Raw genomic sequence first — 20,679 nt, 5'->3', positions numbered from 1 at the left:
GCTAGATTCTAACAGTCATTTTGGTTTGCACTATGGTAGCAGCACTTCCCAGAATCTCTGCAGCTACATCCCCTTCCGCCCCCTACTCAGGCCATGGTTTCTTAGAGAGTCTGCTGCTGTTTTCCTCAGAAAAGCAGATGTTCTGTGGGAACGATGACCGAGATACATGAGCAAGGCACTCCAGAGAAGTGAATCCACCCACTGCTATTGATCTCCTAGTTTCATGAACAACAGAATTCACCAATTTTCATCTCCATTCCCAGTCACAACTATAGGAATGAAACCAACACTCCATAAAAGAAAGTGTGCAAAATGTCATACAACCAAAAAAGGCTTACATAATCTATGACTAACTCTTCTTCTTTGTCCTCTCCCCTCAGCTTCCTCACAGCCATCTGAATAAAGTCTGCAAACTTAGTGGCCATATACACATCTTCATTCTGCAGCTGAAGTCCACTGTATTTTTGTTTGATCTCTTCAATCATTCTTAAAATTGCAGAAAAATAATACGTTGAATTTGACATGAAGTATTGTTCAGATAGGTAAATTATTCAGAGGAGTTGGGTTTTGTATGGATTCTTTTGTCTGCATTCTGTTACTCTATAGCTGTGCCATAATACTTCAGCCCTTAGGCTAAATGATGCACTCAATTATACAGTGCAATTGTGTAAGTGTTACTAAGGGCAAAATTTGGCCCAATGGCTTTGAAATACTCTGAGGTAACATTTTAGGAATAAATGGCAAATGATGGACATATGTCATGTGTAATGGGGTGTGTTCTGCTCCTTCCTTCTAGCTTCACAGAAACTGCTTGAACTCCAATCAGTTAGTTATCCACACGGTACAGATTAGTTCAGATCTCTGTCCCAATCCCTTCACAGTTCGGTGCAGCAACACTATTTGCAGCATCCCTTGTATTGTCATCCCTGTCCACAGGGTTGGAGAGGAGAAAAGATCTCCCTTCCTTCAGAGCTCTAAGTCTGGATTCAGATTCAGCCGTGTTCTTCAAGCCTAGCATTTTATTCCTGTGCCTTTTTAATCACTCCTCAGATGATGGGCTAACTAATCTATTAGCTCACCCAGTCTGATTAGAAGATTACATTTTATTCCCCATTCAGACCTCACTGGGGAAACCAATTAGTACCAGAGAGCTCAGAGTGCTGGCTGACGGGCTAGCTCCCAGCCCTGTTGCATGATGAAAGCATTACTCAGGCTATCTAGTATAGTTTATGAGTTGTGACTCGTAACTTTTGGTGGATTATTAATAACGACAATTTTGGTAAAACTCTCAAGGGCTGATCATGTGATGGCTGTGAACATTTGGGTTAGAGAAAGAAGCGATGCTCAGTGCTGTGACCTGACACAGTATGATGACCACATTGCATTTGGAAGTAGTAGGCTTCCTTGTGCACATTCACAATGACCTCAATGGGAGTTCTGCATGCAGCTGCAGAACTGGGCCCACAGATTTGAAATCGCTGTCAGGGATCTATGGTAGACTCCCCCAAAATATCTCCCACGACACTCCCTTGGTTTTGGGGCTAACCATGCCCTTGTTATTCAGGCAAAACTCCCACTGAGGCAATGTCATTGGAATGAATGAGTGTATTTCCTGAGAAAGTAGGGCCAGGGCCTAGTCTTGCACTGACTTTGGCAGGTGAAGACTCCCATTTACACTGGGATTCCTTATTAGGTTTTTGGAAAGGAAATAGTTAATGCGGTGAAAAATATATTTAAATAATCGTTTAATAATAATCTTTATTGTTTGTGACTTCTGATTTACGGGGGGGGGGGGGGGGAGAGGTTAAGGAAAGGGAAAATCAGATACTGTGAGAACCATAACAAGCTCATGATCACTATTGCTTAGAAACATGATTATTTAAAATATGAGTTACCTGACAACATGCATCGAGGATGCTCCAGATTTGAAGAAGTCTGTAGAATCCTCAATTACAGCCACATTACTCAAAATTCCCTTCCAAATGGACTAAAAAAATATAGAAAGTAAATGAGACATTAATACAAACAATATGTCCTCTAATGGCATAAAGCATCAGTTCGAGGACACTAATGTATGTTTGCATATATATATTTTTAAACACATCAGCTTCTCTAAAATCAGTTACTTCTAGGGATCCTTAAAGAGAAAGACAGAAAAGCAAATGAGCTTTTTTTGCTATAACCATCATGGTAATAATTTGCATTTACACCAGTTTACATTTTTTAGCGTGGCAAGTGAAATTATGATTGACCCTTTGGCCTGAGCAGTTAACCAGTAGGCAGGGCCTTGCAGGTTTGTTTTGATTGGGTAACGAGCGTTATGAGTTGTCAATGAGTACGAGCTATTAATTTGTTGCAATCAGAGGCAGTAGAATAGGGAAGACAGTTGCTGCATTCCCCACAGTGGGAATATTGCAGGTGTTGATATATATTTCCCCTCCTACAAGAGCTCATGGAAGTGAGGGTAGAACCTGGTTATGTTTCCACCACTGTGTGCATGGGGGGCAGAGGTGAGAGCGGAACCCAGAGGAGGGGCTGTAGATCGGGCTGGGTGTAGGGAATCAAGTAGGAGCACATAGTTTTCTTCTCCCACCTTCCAGTGGCTGCAGTTCCCAGCAGACACCCAGCCTAGCGTAGGGCACATAATCTTACCCCTATCTGATGAGGTAGAGGAGAGTGCACAGATACCTGGACTAGGCACTGGCATGCAGGGCATCAGTGGCTGAAGAACTGCTGGGACACCCATGCCCAACCTGGGCTATCCCCCTGCTGTGCTACAGTAGCTCCCCTCCCTCTCCCTTCTATCTCTTCATGTGCACCCCCCCATACACATCCAGCTTCTACTCCGCAATCGTGATTATTTACAAACATAGCCATAGTTTGACTTCTGTATGTGGGGGAGGAGGTAGGAGAAGAGGTGACGTGGGGGGAATGTGGGGATATGTGTCCCCCAATGCCGATGTGGGGAGAGTTCATGAGGTCATGTGCACCAGGGAAGTAGAGGCAACATGTTTCAAACTGTGCAGAGCGCCCTAGAGGGACATACCCCACAGTTTGAAAACCATTGCTTCCTGGCAGAAGCCAGCAGTTTGGAAGCTGGTGGGAACTACTAGAGCCTTGATTCCTTGTGCTGAGGGAGCTGGGGTGCTCCCTGTCCTACTCCTTAAACAAGGCCACAACTGCACAGCCAGGCACACTGCTGGCAGAGCTGGCTGCACAGAGCTCTTGCCTTTCCCCCAAAAGAACCTGGTGCCAGCTGGCAATGCTCACTCAAACTGACTCCTGCCCTGGGAGCTCAGCTGCCACGAGCTGCTCCCTGAGAGGCTCGTTTGCCTCTTCCCTGGCACTCCTGGCTCTACTGCTGCTCCTGAGGGCTCAGGCATCAGCGAGTGATTGCCCAGGGAGCAATGTTTAAGTTGGTATAATTAGATTTCAAGTAGTATCCACTGAGCAAACAGGGTAGTTCACATCTCTAAGAAATACTGTTTCATAGACTCAAGCAGAGTCTAAGCCTATGTCAACTTAGCCCCACAGTTCAGTCTAAAGAAGGCTGAACAGCATTGCGCACCCAAGTGCTGAGCTTCAACTCCTCTGTGTGCACACTGCAGGCACAAACTAAAGGGTTCTTGTTCACATGAATGTTGTCCTGCCTGAGGACTCCACCAAAGAGTGCTAGGAACTGTGATGCACTTCTTGTACGTGGCACATTAGAGGTCTGCTACTAGCCAGAGAGGCCTCCGTATCATGAATCAAAGGCTAACGACAGGGCTTCCTTCTCAGAAAGATACACAAGAAAGGTGTCTTCTGTAAGATCCTTTAAAGTTCTGCCAAAGATCCTCTAGGCTGCGTCTAGACTGGCATGATTTTGCGCAAAAGCGGCTGCTTTTGAGCAAAATCTTGCCGTCTGTCTACACTGGCCACGAGTATTTGCGCAAGAACAGTGACTTTGTAATGTACAAAATCAGTGGTTCTTGCACAAATACTCTGATGCTCCCGCTCAGGGATAAGCCCTCTTGCACAAGTATTCTTGTGCAAGAGGGCCAGTGTAGACATCAACGTTAATTTCTTGCGCAAGAAAGCCCGATGGCTAAAATGCCAGTGTAGACACTCTCTTGCGCAAATACTTTTAACAGAAAATCTTTTCCACTAAAAGTATTTGCACAAAATCATGCCAGTCTAGACGCAGCCCTCATGTTCTGCCACATATGGCTGCCGCTTAGTGGCTGAACAGTATAATGGGGGAGGGGAGGCACAGTGTGCTGGAACATTTAAGTATGAGCCTGCAGCATCCCCACAGGGGAGTCCAGCAGACCACTTCCCTGTGCAATGATATTCACAGCCCCAGAGTCCAAACTGCAGGACAGCGTAGACAAGCCCTTCTATTCTGTTTTAGAAATAGAATCAAAGCTTGCTAATGAATCTTTCTGTGGAAAAAAAACAGCCTTCACTTCTCCAGATCTGTTTGGTAACTGAAGGCCCCACTGAGGGGGCAGAGGTCATGGTGGTTCTCTGACTATGCTTTGAAGTGTGTCTACCTCAATCAAACCATGTATCTAAAACCATTCTTCTCCACTTGGTCTTCAGAATCAATCACTTATAGATCATGAAAAAAGTTTCTAGGACCATACATACATCTGTGAACACCTAACCTGAAGTCCAAACACACCTGAATTAATTTCAATGGCTTAACATTAATTCTTGTACTTTTGCATATATTTTGTTAAGAAATAATTTGCATGTTAAATAAAAGTTATATCATGTCTGTATCTAGACATCTTTAATGGTTTTCTGCAAACTAATATCCTGCTAAGCCAGTTTACAGAATTACCTTGATATCTTCTGCCATAATTTTCTCCTCTTCTGTAAGTTCTATGACAGACATCTCATCAGCTGAAAAGTATTTAGATGCAGGGATCATTTTTCCATCCTCAAATTGTAGATTTCTCACCAGCAACTGAAAAAGAGGGGATATGATTTAAGTTGGTGAGAAGGCTGTAAAATGTACTAGAGAAGCTAATGTGTTAATTCAAATAATAATGAAATAAGTGTCTTATAGGAAATACAAATTTGTGCTAAAGGTATTTTTGATAGGTGATAGGCCAAAGGCCGGTTAGGATCAGTGGGACATGAATGCAGACCTGTAAGGCCACCAGATAATCGCCATCTCCACACATGGTTCCAATGATATCTGGAATCTGATTACTCCCTGTAAACCAGTGGTTCTCAAACTTTTTGGCCCACAGCTCACCCTGCTCAATGCAGACTTTTCCATGGACCACTGGCCAGCTACCCATGATGACAAAATGGGTGCAAGAAGGAGTGATGGTGCACAGTCTGGGAGGGAGGGGAATGGGGGTGCACTTATCTAGCTCCATGCCTCCCACCACTCCCAGGCACTGCCACTCACTGCTCCCATTGGCAGTGATTCTGGTCAATGGCAGCAGTGGGGAAAACCTCCAGGTGAGCGGTTTCCTGTACTGCCATTCCCCCAGCTGGCGGAAAGGGGTGAGGGAGTGGCAGCGTACAGAGCCTTTTCCTTCTCTCGCAAGTCAGATGCAGCCCAAAAGCTTGCCCCTCTCTTTGCCACAGTGTGAAGCCAGAGCTGGTGCTTCAACATCATGGGAGGAGCCATGGGGCTGGAGCATCAGTACAGGTTCCCCACTGTGGCCGGGGACAAGCCCATTGCCCACAGCTCACCTGCAAGAAGGTCCCGGACCACACTTTGAGAACCACTGCTGTAAGCAATAATCTGCAGAGGTTCAATGCCACGGGAAGTTCTACCTAGAGTGGTCTGACACTGGTTTTAGCAATCCCTGATGGGTACCTTGTCCCTCTACAGTGTGTGTGGGGGGGGACCTTAGGCCCAGGGGCCAGATGCGGTCCTCAGCTTGCCTGGATTCAGCCCCCAGGGCTCCTTCCCCCCCAGCATTGGGGAGCCCACGCTGCCCCCCTCCTCCGACTGATTTTTTCTGTGGGTCAGCAGCTCCTGACCTAAAAAAGGTTCCCCACCCCTGCTCTACAAGTCCATGGGACATACGAGCAAGGTCCCAGGCAACAATGAGAATCCTTAGCTATGGGTCATGACTGCCCCGCTTCTCCATTACACAACTCCGGGTTCTCATCTCAGCTCTGACTTGGATTCTGACTCCCAACCAAGCCCAAGAACTCTAGCATGGAGCTAATACGTGGTATTTACCCTCAGCCCAACTCCTGACTCTGTTTCTTACCTCAGCTTAGCTCATGACTCTGACTTAACTTTCAGCTTGATTCTTGACTCTAATTCTGGCTTTGACCCCTGGCTTCATTTCTAGCATCCAAGCTCTGGCTGCTAGTCCTGCCTGCTTTTACCCAGGATCCTGACAATGCTTAAGATAAAGAACAGAATAGCATTTAGCTCTCCCCATGCAATAACATAAGACGGATGTGTTCATGGCTGATTTGCAGACTGTTAGCAGCAGCACTTGCAAAGGTTACATCTGGATTTAAATGGAATGATATTTCCATACAGTTTACATTTTTTCCTAATGTTGCTCAGTTCATACTGATTTTCATCCCACCTACTCACCCCAACCCTCCAGCTACACTCTTTATCTTGTTGCACACTTACCATCTTCCCATCATTACCAAAAAGAACTAGGCCATTTTTGGTTATAAGCCCAGGTTTTGTGGGGCCTTTTATTTCCAAGGATTGTCCAGGAGGCACTGCCCCATCAAGTAATGATGACCCATAGAAAGTAACCATCTACAAAAGAAAAAAAAACAACAGATAAATAGTCTCTAAATCTCTGTCAGCATGCTGAAAATACACTGGCACTGTTTTCCTGTTGTTAATGAGGGATAAGCCTTTGGTTTCCTTTACTTGTAAACTGCAAAAACTGTATGATTATATTATCCATGGGGCTTCACAATCCAGCAAATGCAAACCTTTGTCCAAATGCAAGTCCAGGAAAATCCTGTAACAGCAATGTAACATCTGTCAAGGCCCTTGTTTCTTGTCTTCTTACATCAAAAGCCTTGGGAGGCAAACATAATATTCATCTGGGTGGGTCTACACTACACAGCTTTTAGCGACAACGCAGCCCTGTTGCTAAAAATCAGCCTGTATGAATGCTTTTTTGGGGCATTTTTGACAACAAAATACTTCCACCCGCAATGAGTAAGTTTCGCTTTCTCAGGAGGAGAGTGCTCCTGCCCACAAAGCAGCATTCACAAGTGCATTTGCGGTCAGCGGAGGTGTTTAAGCACTGGTGAATGACAAAAGTTGTGTCGAGAAAGTGCAAGTGTAGGCACAGTCTTAGTGTATACACACTGCTTACCACAGTGGGGCACAGATCCTGATTAGAGCCTTGGACAATATAGTAATATAAATATTAAATAATAATTACAATGACTAAATTGAGTATAGAGAATCTCTTAAATGTTATTTAGAAGGACTCAACAGGGAGCACTGCTGTGGACCTATGCAAGGGACAAAGAGCCTTACTCCCCTGGACAGGCTGCCAACTTCACCACAGCCTGTGGGGGCGGGATAGCAGGTGCTAACCCACTTCCACTCCCTCTCTTATCCCAGTGAGTAAGGAGTGGTAGGGCAAATGTAGGGATTGGGCAGAGCTTTGGTTCTGATCCAAATGCACCAATGAGCACAAGGAAGCTAGTGCAAAAAAGGATGCAATTTGAGCTGGAGCAGACTGGTGCAGATGATTTTCCCCAGTCCTGGGCAAAGAGGAACCAGGACTAGACTGTGACTATCAGAATCACAATCTGATTCCTACCCTGTTCCTGGGGCAGTGCACCCACCTGTACGCTGCTGCTTACTTGGGCTGGACTGTAGGGTTAGAATACAGACCACAGGGAAAGCCTACCAAGAGCTGTTTTGTAGCTAAACAACTACAGTGCAGCCATGAAAGATACTGTGATGTGGTTTCAGACCTGCCTCCTGGTGGCTGAGCTAGATGACCTCTTGAGTTTCCTATTTTGATATGACTTTAAACCTAGGATTATTTAATCAAGGACAGATTGCCTTTTATCAAATGAAAAACAGCAGCTTTGGGATAAAAGGTGATTTACTTTTCTTTCTGGTAAATGGTTTGAGCATTTAAGGCACAAATCCTTTAACTATATTTCATTTTGTATTTCAGAAGCTCACAGTATTATCTCTGGTGTATTCCTGAGACACCTGTAACTCATTATGAAGAGTAATATCTACCTATTTCCTACACTGTGTAGCACTATCTGGTTCTTCCCTCTTTGCAAATTGATTTGGAATAGAGCTCAATCCTTTTTCAGACACAGATCCTTTTATTTTTCTTTTAACTAACTGATCCTATCAAAGGGAATCATGCCTTGGACTTAGCTGTAATTTTTCTGGCGACTGGTAGATTTTATTAAGTGACTTGATTGATAGTCTGATTGTTATCAATGGGAGTTGTGTGAGCACCAAAAGGAAGCTACATTTCATCTGTAACTTTTATGACTAAAGCAAGTAATAAAGAGTGTGTGAAAAGTAAGGGAACACTTTAATTTCATAGACCATACCTGTCCATCAATCATTGTCCAAGCTCCAGGTACTTTATCATGCCCTCGGATCCAGTTATGTAAAGCTTCTGCAGGTTGATCCCAAGAAATCTAGGCAGTCAAAAAGCATGATATGATTCTTTTCTGTCTTGTTATAAAGATAACATTTCTTTCCAATAACTACAGCTACAAGTTGCTTCTTTCTCTTTCAGTTGTTTATTTAATAATGCAGAAAGGAGTCTTGGTTACTAAAGAAAAGGAAGATTGACATTCTCCAGATGCCTAGTAAGGAGTTGTACACTGGGACACTGTGAATCTTACTCAAAACAGCTTCTTTGCAAGCTTTCCTTTTCACATTCATTCATGTAATAGGTACAAGGATCACACATGGAGCATGCAAGGATCTTTATAAACTATTTATACATAAAACCTTAATAGAATGAGTTAATAAATGACAGATAGTATACCCATGTTAAAGACACAAGCAGTATGTATTAGAGATGGATACAATCATCAGTGAAAGGAGTTACTTATAGTTATAAGCAACTTATGGGACTCTATAACATTTGATTAACCATTTATGAAATTACATATAATGTATTAATCTGTTATCAACTATTTATTAAGTAAAACACTAATACAGCATGGGATTCATGCCAGGTATTCAAGGAATGAGTCAGTTTAATGCAAGAAACATGCATGTGTCAGGCTGCATTAAATATTTTGCATAGTCCATTTGTGACTCTTGTAATCCTACACAAACCATGCATGATGTGTCCTGCTGTAATGGGATATGACATGAATTTAAAAAAAAATTATTAAAGAACAGCCCTGGAAATACGGTGGTTTCTCTAGTTAAAGCTCAGAACACATTTTACAGCTGTATTATAAGTTGATAATGACAGAGAAATAAATTGCCTCATCCAGCTCTCCTTACTGAGTCATTGAACCCATTGAACTCAGTCTGAGTGAGGAAAACAGGGTTGGCACCAAAAACACAAATTTAACAAGTGTCACAACCTACAGTAATAGATAAATAAAATTAAAAGGCTCTAAAGATCTTAGTAGTTCATTTTAATTTTACGTGCATCATTTATGTTTAAGTTAAACAGCAATGCTCAGCTTTCTGGGAGGCCTCCTCAGCAGTACCCTTCCAATGCAATTGCTGCAGGGTTTAATATGCATCGTCCCCAGCGGGTTGTCAAAACAAGATGGGACTCAGCCATCCTTCTTTAACTTGTTCTGCTGGTGTGCCCAGGATGGCTGATAGTGTTTCGGGACTAGAATGTGGCCCAAGCCATTTATTCTTCTAGATCTGGGATCATTTTGGGAAAGCCATCTGTAGGTCAATTTGTCTCTTCAATTGTCTCTTCAGTCAATAACTCCTTAGGCATAAAAAGCCAGTAGGAAGCTTTTTATACAAAGACTTTCTACAGAGGCTACACATTGAAAGCTTTGCTATGCTGGCTTTTTACCTCTTCTGTTACCGTTACTTTGCACTGTCATAGCAAAAGTAACAGAGGAATCACTGATAGTACTCTGTATAATTCATGGTGGCCTTGGGTAAGGTCCCTGCTAAATAGGTATATAAAACAAATCATATATATATTTCAATTACTTATTTAAAACTCTATCTGTTGGTGGAGAATTAATTTTTCCAAGCATGAAATCTATTTCTGGTAAAGAGTTCGCTTGAAATGGTTGGCAAAAAGAGGGATCTGATCCAAATGCATTTTACAGGCAGTCTGATATATTAAGAATACTAAGAAACAGCAGTTCTACAGGCATTGATGCCAGAGAGATGATCCTAGATACGACACGATGTTGCTAAATATAAAAGGCTGCAGCCAGGGCAAATGAACTTTGCCTCGGGCTCTATTACATTTCTGTGGAATTAATCCAAATATTTGGGAGCAAAGAGATTAAATATCTTAAGCTATTAATAACTTAAATATATCAAAAATATCGTTCTACCATGTGAATATAGAGGAGGAATCACGGAACAAGTCTCTTCCTTTTAATTAATGAAAAAAATTGAGGGTGAGATTTTTAGATGCCTCCCAGTGATTTCGGAATACAGGTCTCATTTACTTTCAATGAGACTTTTGCTCTTAAGTCCTGTAGGTGTTTTCAAGTATCCTAGAAGCCAAATCCAAAGCTTAATAAAGTTAACAGGATCATTTTCCATCAGTCTTGGGAGGGTATGAACTGGGTCGTTATAGAATATCACATTTTAAAATACCAGCTGAACACTAGTCATTAAAATGGTTGTAATATTTATTTGTAAAATACAAGACCCATAGTAAATTATGTAATTTGAGTCTGAATGTTTTCCCTCAGAAGTCAATGGCAAAACTCCAAATGACTTAAATGGGACAGAAGCAGGCCCTTAATGTGCAGAGTATTCTATCAAAAACTCATTGACAGAAGATTAAGTTCCATGAGTGATGGCCATGAGAGACTATAAACAGTCTCTTGGCTCTTGCAGAACCAAATCCTGGGATAGGAAAGAACACAAACCAATCAAACAGCTCTTGGGTTTGCACGGTTTTCAGGAAAGAGAATCACTGTCTACTATTGCTTTTTATTTCATCTTCTCCTCTCATCAGCTATTGTTTCTCCCTCTATTTCTTTGAAAATGCTTCTCTTATCCCAATGCAGCTTATCCCCTTTTCCTTTCCCTTCTTCTCAATTCCCTTCCTCCCTCTCCCTCATCTGGGAATGCCCTTCCCATTGGCTCTCTTGCCCTTTCTCTGGCTGCAGGTCTTGTTGCCAACACCTGGCCTTAAAGACCTGCTTCTGTTACCACTTCTCATCCTTCTCCTATGCAGTTCCTAGTGAGGAAGCTAATCTTTTTTCTTCTTGTTTTCAGCTGCTTTTAAGGAACAAGGAACAATTTTATCTTTCCCCCTCTCTGCCCCCCTGTCCCCCAAAGTGGAGGCTAGACATTTGTAAAAGCAGCTTCAAGCAAAGAGAAGAAGTTAATAATACTTGTATGTAATCTCTTAGCTCCATGTTTCTCAACCATTTTTATAAAGGCTTCAAATAGGCTTTACTGTCTAAACAGGCTTCAAAGACACTGTGTTTAGAACTAACTATACACAGATAAAGTTAGTGCAATTAGCCCCTTAATTTATTTTTGGAGCGATAATTTCTGCAACTAGAGCTTGTAGAGGACAAGTCAGAATGACAAAATATTTCTGCACTTTCTAGCTGTGCCAAATTTGTTCTTACTAATTAGGGTTTGGTCCTGCGCATTCTGAAGTCAACAGGACAATTCTCACTGACTTTCACTGGAACAGTACTAATACTCCAGAGATATTTTGGTGCATTGAACAGAAAGTGTAACTTCATTGTTATTATCAACACAGTGTTGTTAACACTACAGTACCTGGGCATTTTCTTTCTTCTGGATCCCTTCATATGTTGCTCCTTCTTCAGGCTGGGGTATCTGAGGAGCTTTACCGTTAGCAATTAGCTGGACAGCTTCTACCTACACAGGAAACAAAGCAGTTCTAATTACTCCAATAGGCCAAATTTTATCTGTGTTTACATATAATCTGCCTTCAGTAAAAATCATTTCTGTGGACAGTGTAGGATTTCGCTATTTATTTATGTTGTAATCCAGGTTTTCTGAAGTGTAAGAGATTGATCCTGCAAAGATTTATGCATTTGCTAACTTTATTCACTGCAGGCCCATTCACATCAATGGGATTATTCACTCACCATGAATAAACACTTCATAATCCTTGCAAGATGGGACCTAACAGAAGGCAGAATATGATCTGATATACAGGCAGTCCCCGGGTTATGTACAAGATAGGGACTGTAGGTTTGTTCTTAAGTTGAATTTGTATGTAAGTCGGAACTGGTACATATTGTAGGGGAAACTCTACCCAAACATTTCTCCAGAGCTCAGTTTTATTCTCCCACACCTCACTTCCCTCAGTCCTCTATTCTCAAGCTGAGGTGTCTGCTGAGAAAAGCCGCTCGGCGTCTCCCTGGTCTGCTGTGGGGGGCGCTAGCTTCGTGTCTCCTTGGTCTGCTGGGGGGAAGCAGCTAGTGCGGGATTGCCTCACCCAGTTTGTAAGTAGGGGTCTGATGTAAGTCGGATCCATGTAACCCGGGGACTGCCTGTACTGCATTTAGCCTGTTTTTAATAGTTTGCAAAAACAGCAATTACTTGGCAAATTCCCATGTAAATCCCTGCAAAATTTCTACGATGCTATAAACTATTTGCTACTGATTAGTCCAATTTAAAATAAAAGGGCAAATTCACTGAAGTAACTCCACTGAAGTAAAAGGAGTTTGAACCCACCAAACTGCCCATCCCAGGCAAATGCCAGAACCCACCCCACCAGCCTAATTTGACTCACTGACTTCAGAGAGAGCAAAATTTATTTTCTAATCCTGGGGTGAGCAATAATTTTTTGGGGGAGGGAGGGGGGACACTCCAAGATTTAGGAAAGTGGTTGAGGTGTTCTTGATATAGTGGAGGAGGCTTTCTTGATATAGTGGAGGAGATGTGGCATCTGGGATGGAGGTTGGATGCAGAAGGGATCTTGGGGTAAGGTGGAGTCTGGGTGAAGTTTGGGTGAAGGAGGTGGTTGTGACCTAGGGCAGGGGACTGGGGTCCAGTGGTTTGGTTTATGACCTAGGGGAGGGGACTGGGGTGCAGGAGTTTGGATTGTAACCTAGAGTAGAAGGGGATTGTGATCTGGGGCAGGGGATTAGGGTGCTAGATCTGGGAGGGAATATGGGTGCAGGAGGGGGGCAAAGGGTTTAGGTATGTTGAGTGGGGAGCAGAGGTATGGGGAAGGGAAGGGCTAGAGTGCCAGAGGTAGGCTCTGGCCAGGAGACTTACCAGCCAGCAGCCCAACCAGCCTGCCTGCAGAGCTAAATGCTTGCAGAGGTTAAAAAGTTTCTCAGCCTGCCTGCCCTGTCTGCACAGGCTGTAGGGACATGTGCATGTGTGAATAACTGAGCTGGAGGGGTAGAGTATGTGGTGCTTCATGTGCTCCCAGTTATTCAAACGAACAGCTCCCACTGGCTAGTTCCTGGCCAGAAACCAGCCAATGGGATTGTGCTAGGGGCATGAGTTATGCCTGAAGCCTTTGCCCCTCCCCTCTGGGCTCACAGCTTTTAAAGAGAAATGGCAACCACAGCCGCTTTTCTGAGTAGTGTGTGGGGCTGTGGGGCAAGCAGAGAAGTTTGCCTGGAGTTTCCCTTCTGCATTTGCAGGCCGGATCTGGTGGCTTGGCAGGCCGGATCTGGCCCATAGACCATATTTTGCCCAGGCCTGCTCTAATCAAAACATTGTGAGCCTCCATTCAGTGATGTGAATAAGCATAGCTCCACTGAAGTCAATGTAATGACTCCAGATGAAGATCTGGCCCAGTATATTCAAATTTCTTTAGTATCTTGGGGTATGTCTACACTACCCCGCTAGTGCGAACTAGCGGGGTAATGTATGCATACCGAACGTGCAAATGAAGCCCGGGATTTGAATTTCCTGGGCTTCATTTGCATAAGCCGGCCGGCGCATACAGATAGTGCGGAATGGCTTGCTAGTTCGAACTATCTAGCCCGTGTCGCGTGTAGCCGCGCAGCACGGGGTTCGAACAAGCCGGCATTTAAAAATGGCGCCGGCCGGCTTATGCAAATGAAGCCCGGGAAATTCAAATCCCGGGCTTCATTTGCACGTTCGGTATGCATACATTACCCCGCTAGTTTGCACTAGCGGGGTAGTGTAGACATACCCTTATTTATTTAATGTATGTTCAAATTCCAAGAGGATTAGATGTGCCAGATTTTTCCTTTTAAAATGTATGTGTTCAGCACAGGAAGACTTACCATAGCTTTTATGCCTTCTGGGAAAAGAAAACGATTATACAAGTCATCCACAGTATCGTTCTGTCCTATATCACATTCCCGTTGCAGAAGAATTGGTCCAGTGTCCAGACCTTCATCAGCCCAGAAAATAGTAAATCCTGCTTTTTTATCTCCTTGAATTAAAGTCCTGCCAATAGAATATTTTAGAGCAAATATAGAGGGAATTACCTTAGTCACAAGTATCAGCCCATTTGATAGTTCATATGCCTGATGCAGGCACAATATGGAGATATGTGCGCATGTGTCCATATGAATTCTAATCAGCTTTCTTAGTACAGTGACTTCATTGCTATTATTTAAGATCTATAGGCTTGACATTGCTGATGTGTAAACATAATAGCATAAGCAAGGCTGTGGCCAATGTCTTATGTGCTGTACTTTGCAGTCTAGTCATTCTTGATTCATAGTTTATCATCCTAAATTATTTTAAATTAATTATGAATAGTACAACAAATGGCACAAAAGAGCTGCAGTGGGTTGACACCCTTTGGAAGTTGGAACCTTCAATATTAACAAAACAAAACAGTGCTAACGCCTGTGCTTCTACTAGTCTTTTTTCTGCCCATCTCCATGTCAGTTATTAAACTAAACTAAATAAGCTTCACTATATACACAAGAGGTAGGCAAGAGAAACAGAGGTAGCCCACCACTACAGTGTATTTCCAGGATGGAACATAACAACTGTTTAATAGAGCACCCTAATACTACCAAAAGTTTCAGACAAGCAAATTGGAACATCGTATCTACGTATAGCCCTCAATAAAGCAACGGTAATTTACATTCTCTGAATTTGAAAAGGATTTTAACCACACAGGTCACAGTTACCCTTTGGAGTTGCAGGCCTTCAGCACTGCTGGAAATCAGACACAATTGTTTCTAGTTGTGCAGTTCAAATGGAGACACACACAGTTAGTGAACACTGCTTCACATTTGACTATATGTAAATCACCAGCATCATTTCCTACATGATCTATTTGTTCTTTGGCAGCCTTTCCCCCTAGTTTTTGAGACTTCACAGAACAGCAGCAAAAGCTATAATGACTGCAAGTTGGTGGATCTGGAAAACTAATGTTGGCAAAGAATGTGACTTCATTGCAGAAGTGAAATTCTTACTGTCTGGACATACTAGTGAAAATGTGTCAGCTAGTCATATTACTGGCTCTTGCAATCTGAAATAGAAATTCCAACAAAAGGGAATAAGTCTTTAGTAAATTCTAATTCTGGTGGTTTTACAAAATAACTACTACTAGTAGTGACAGGTATGTCACTAAATTTCCTCATACAGCAGTAAAAGGGTACCCCTATATGTTTGAACAAAAAGAAGACGACATAAGGGAGGACAAGTAGGGCTTCTTTACAGATACAATAAAAGTTACAAATGTCTGAAACCTTAGGATACGTCTATACTGCAGCCTTCTTCCAACAAAAGTTTATGCAAATGAAGTGCGGCGTGGAATATCACCACACTTCATTTGCATAATTTTTGTGCAAGAGGCTTTTGCGCAAAAAGGAGCTGTGTAGACGGCTCCTTTTTGCACAAAACCCTCTTCTTGCGCAAGAGCCGTTCTTCCTGAAAAAAATGTCAGCAGAGCTGCGGCTACACTTTACTTTCCCTTTTGACACTTAGCCTGATCGGCACAGCATCAGAACAGGAGTATGCAAATGAAGCCCGGGATATTTAAATCCCGGGCTCATTTGCACTTCCTAAGTGCTTGATTTGCATCCCTCTGTCGGCAGAGGGATGCAGTCTAGACGTAGCCTAAATGCACACCTCTTTCTTTATATATAGTGACTAGAGTTATGTGATTAAAACAATACTAGAAACACGATTCATAGCAGCAATCTCAATAGAATACTCATAAAACTGGTTAAAAAAAAGTCAATCAACAAAAATTACATTGGAACCTAGGAGCAATGTAGAGACCATGGGCCAGATTCTCAGCTGGTAAGAAGCAAGGGAGCTTCGAATGATGCCAGTTTACACCAGTAGAGGATTTGGCCCATGTCTCTGATGGAAATCTAAAAAGCTCTGGGTTTACTTGTAATAAAATAATCTCACCAATTGATAGCTGATGCTCCTCTATGGCGAGGAAGAATGGATGGATGGTAGATAATTGATCCATGCTTTGGACAGTCAATAACATCCATGGGGATGAACTGTGTACAGAATGGAAGTACATTTAGATCGGCTCCAACAGATCTGTAGGCGTCAACTACTTCCTGGATAGGCTTGCCCTTAACTCTCCATCTGGGGAACTTAAAAACAGGCGTGCCATCTTTCTCTGCTGCCAGCGCTGAGAAACAAGACAAAAACAAGGTTTTTTTGGGGGGGGAGTATGTTACATTTTAATTTCTAATGTAACAAATAAGGATGACATAGCATGACAGATAAAACAGATAATTGAATTAAATTGTTTTATTTGTTTTGATGCTTAAATGTCATTATACTCTCTTGTCATGTATATACTAACCTGTGCCCACAGAACTCAGATGCCTAGGGTGGAAAGTATGTTATTGGTTCTTACCATATAGCACCATAAACAACTATTGGATGGTGCTTGTATTGGATGGTGCTGGAACCAATGATTAAAGTAGGTCCAGCACCGCTGTGCCAGAACAGGTGCTCCCAGTCAGGCCAAATAAGGGGATGGGGCTGAACCTAGGACAAGGGACTTTCAGTGGGTACGACTACATTGCAATGCAAGTCCAGCGTATGAACTGTGGCTCAAGCCTAACCCCACTGCCATCTACACACCAATCGCACTACTGCAGGGATTGGACCTATGGCCCTAAGATCCTACAGGGGTGGTGCCTCTGAATCAAACTGGGACCCAGACTTCAAGCGCTATTGCTTTGAAGTGTAGACACAGCACCTCTGGATTCATGCTCTAAGGGTATGTCTGCACTGCAATTAAACATTCCCAGCTGGCCCATGTCAGTGGGCTCAGGCTCACAGGGCTCAGGCTGCAGAGCTATTTACTCTTGGGCTGAAGCGTGAGATCTGAAACCCCATGAGTGAGGATGATCCCAGAGTCCAGGTTCCAGCCTGAGTTCACACAAATACACAGCACACAAAAAACGCTACATTAAAGCAACATTACTGAGGTTGCAGAGTCACACACTCAGAATTTTGGAACTGCCAGAATAAAGGTTTCCTGGGCAACATTTTTTCATGACCTCCCCATTTGTACATATACATTGTGATACAGTCTTCAATTACATAGTACCTTTTTGCCCCCTCTCTAAAGACTGCACTTACCGTGGCTGTCAAAGGCCCCCCCCCCTTCCCTCCTGAGCTGCCTAGGAGAGTGCTGCACCGAACTGTCTGCTCCTTGCCTTCTGTTCTCAGTGGCCAGGGTGGGGTGGTGAGTAGCACAGGCAGGACCGCAAAGAGGAGAGGTCAGCACAGCAGCCCTCCACACTGCTGCTTTCCCCACCTCAGCAGGCTACAGTGCCCCAGGACGCCATGGGCACACAGCACTACCTGTGCCTCACTGTGCCCCACGCAGAGCAGGCAGGCACCCCTGTGCTTCCCCAGACACTGGGGTTAGAGCTGGGCCTGGCATGTGTTGCAGTGAGGAGAAGGGGTGGGGGGTTAGGGTTGGGGAGAGAGAGAAAGGGCCCTGGGCTGGCGGGGGGAAGGGAGCCATGCTGGCAGGGGGTGGAGAGAAAAGGGGCCCAGGCTGGTGGGAGAGGGAGAGGGAGAGAAAGGGGCCCAGACTGGTGGGGGAAGAGAGGGCCCGGGCTGGTGGGGGAAGGGGAAGGAGAGAGAAGGGGCCCGGGCTGGCGGGGGAAGGGGAAGGAGAGAGAAGGAGCCCAGGCTGGCGTTGGGGGGGAAGAGGAGAAGAGAGAAGGCCATGTCTGCACTACATGGAAGATCGATGCTGTCACAGTCGATCTTCTGGGATTCGATTTAGTGGGTCTAGTGAAGACCCACTAATTTGAACTAAGAGGGTGCCCCATCGGCATCAGTATTCCTGCTCCTCATGAGGAGTAATGGAAGCTAACAGGAGTGTTTGCTCCTGTCGACCTCCCACTGTGTGGACGGTGATTTAAGATGCATTGACATTTAAGATGCCGGGAGAGGCATCAGGATCTTGCGCAAAGTGGCTACACTGCTTCTTTTTGTGCACAAACCCCTTGCGCAAAAAGAAATAGCAGAAAATATGCTAACGAGTCCCTCATTAGCATATTTTCTGCCACAAAAACTCGCAGTGTAGACAAAGCCCTAAAGGGGTGGGGAACTTTAGGCCCAGGGACCAGATGCAGTCCTCAGCTTGCCTGGACCTGTCTCTCAGCGCTCAGGGCTCCTCCCCCAGGGTATGTCTACACTACAAAGTTAATTCGAACTAACAGACGTTAGTTCGAATTAACTTTGATAGGCGCTACACATACAAACCGCTAGTTCGAACTTAATTCGAACTAGCGGAACGCTTAATTCGAACTAGGTAAACCTCATTCTACGAGGACTAACGCCTAGTTCGAATTAAGCAGTTCGAATTAAGCAGTTCGAATTAAGCAGTTCGAATTAAGGGCTGTGTAGCCACTTAATTCGAACTAGTGGGAGGCTAGCCCTCCCCAGCTTTCCCTGGTGGCCACTCTGGGCACCACCAGGGAAACTTGTCTGCCCCGCTCCTGGCCCCAGAGCCCTTAAAGGGGCACGGGCTGGCTACGGTGCCCGTGCCAGGTGCAAGCCTGCCAGCACCCAGCCAGCAGACACTGCACCTGGCACAGCTCGAGCCAGCCACCCGCTGCCACCCAGCCCTCCGCCTCTTCCCGGGACCAGGCTGGCGGCTCCCAGGAGCCTGCCCGGGTCCGCAAGAGGCGGGCGCCCACCTGGTCTAGTGCGGACATCGTGGACCTCATCGACGACCTCCGCACTAGGCACAGGAAAGTGGCCATGTAGGGCAGGATAGCTGCCAGCCTGGCCACCCAGGAGCAGGTTGGCATGAAAATCAAGGTGGTCCACTGAGACCCCCAACCCTGAGTCCTGAATTTAGAATGGCCATACTGGGTCAGACCAAAGGTCCATCTAGTCCAGTAGCCTGTCTGCCGACAGCGGCCAACACTAGGGACCCTGGAGGGGATGGACCAAAACAATGACCAAGCCATTTCTCTCGTGCCATCCATCTCCAGCCTTCCACAAACAGAGGCCAGGGACACCATTTCTACCCCCTGGCTAATAGCACTCAATGGACCCAGCCTCCATGACTTTATCTAACTTCTCTTTAAACTCTGTTCTAGTTCTAGCCTTCACAGCCTCCTGCAGCAAGGAGTTCCGCAGGCTGACTATTTGCTTTGTGAAGAAGAACTTTCTGTTATTAGTTTGAAGCCTGCTACCCATTCTTTTCATTTGGTGTCCTCTAGTCCTTCTATTATGGGAACTAATGAAGAACTTTTCTTTATGCACCCTCTCCACGCCACTCATACTTTTATAGACCTCTGTCATATCCCCCCTCAGTCTCCTCTTTTCTAAGCTGAAAAGTCCCAGTCTCTTTAGCCTCTCTTCATATGGGACCTGTTCCAAACCCCTGATCATTTTAGTTGCCCTCCCCTCTCCCACCCTCTCTCTTCCCCTCTCCCACCTCCTTTTCCCAGTCTCCCTGAGTTTTGTTCAATAAAGAGAGTTTCTATTTTTTAACACACGTGTCCTTTATTTTGTACATCAGGAAGGGGGGCTAGGGAGGGGTAAGTGGAAGGAGGTGAGGGAGGAATGGGGTACGAGCCCCCGATGGGGAGGGCTGGGGTGGCTCTGCGGGCTCCTCGGGGTGGAAACTCTCCTGAAGCCCCTTGATTGACCCCCCCTCCGGATGGCAGCCTGCGGCAAGTGCAGCCGGTCTGATGGCCGAGTGCTGTGATGTGCCGAGTGTGGGCACTGAGGGCACTCCAAGCCAGGACTGCTTTGCAAGCGGGGAACCCCAGAGAACTGTCTGTCCGGGGTGGGGGTCGGGTCCCTTTAAGCACAGCCCTCGGCTAGCCTGAGACAGCATCTCCACGCTCTAAGTCCTAATCTGATGCCCTGCCAGCACTGCTTCCAGCCATCCTTAACCTCGGTTCAGGGTCCACTCAATGTGGACATGCTAGTTTGAATTAGCAAAATGCTAATTCGAACTAGTTTTTAGGTCTAGATGCACTAGTTCGAATTAGTTTTGTTTGAATTAACTAATTCGAATTAAGTTAGTTCGAATTAGTGCTGTAGCGTAGACATACCCCCACACTGGCCATCCAGCTGGATGATTTTTCTGTGGGTCAGTGACCCCCAACCCAAAAGAG

General features: G+C 44.7%; 1 protein-coding gene across 2 annotated transcripts in view; it reads right to left on the bottom strand.

Moving 5' to 3' along the window:
* The window catches only part of ALDH1L2 (aldehyde dehydrogenase 1 family member L2), a 67,454-nt gene that overhangs the window by 26,277 nt on the left and 20,498 nt on the right, over positions 1–20,679 (bottom strand). For both annotated transcript variants that reach the window (XM_075938571.2, XM_075938579.2), the window contains exons 3-10: positions 16,466–16,700; positions 14,368–14,533; positions 11,906–12,007; positions 8,536–8,625; positions 6,608–6,742; positions 4,829–4,954; positions 1,896–1,987; positions 339–486 (exon numbers count right to left, since the gene is read on the bottom strand). In XM_075938571.2, coding sequence (XP_075794686.2) covers positions 339–486; positions 1,896–1,987; positions 4,829–4,954; positions 6,608–6,742; positions 8,536–8,625; positions 11,906–12,007; positions 14,368–14,533; positions 16,466–16,700 — 1,094 coding nt within the window. The remainder of the gene's footprint in view (positions 1–338; positions 487–1,895; positions 1,988–4,828; positions 4,955–6,607; positions 6,743–8,535; positions 8,626–11,905; positions 12,008–14,367; positions 14,534–16,465; positions 16,701–20,679) is intronic.

This window comes from Pelodiscus sinensis, chromosome 1 (assembly GCF_052426305.1).
Source record: "Pelodiscus sinensis isolate ZL-2025 chromosome 1, ASM5242630v1, whole genome shotgun sequence".
Classification (NCBI taxonomy): Eukaryota; Metazoa; Chordata; order Testudines; family Trionychidae; genus Pelodiscus; species Pelodiscus sinensis.
This window is presented reverse-complemented; position numbering and strand designations above follow the sequence as displayed.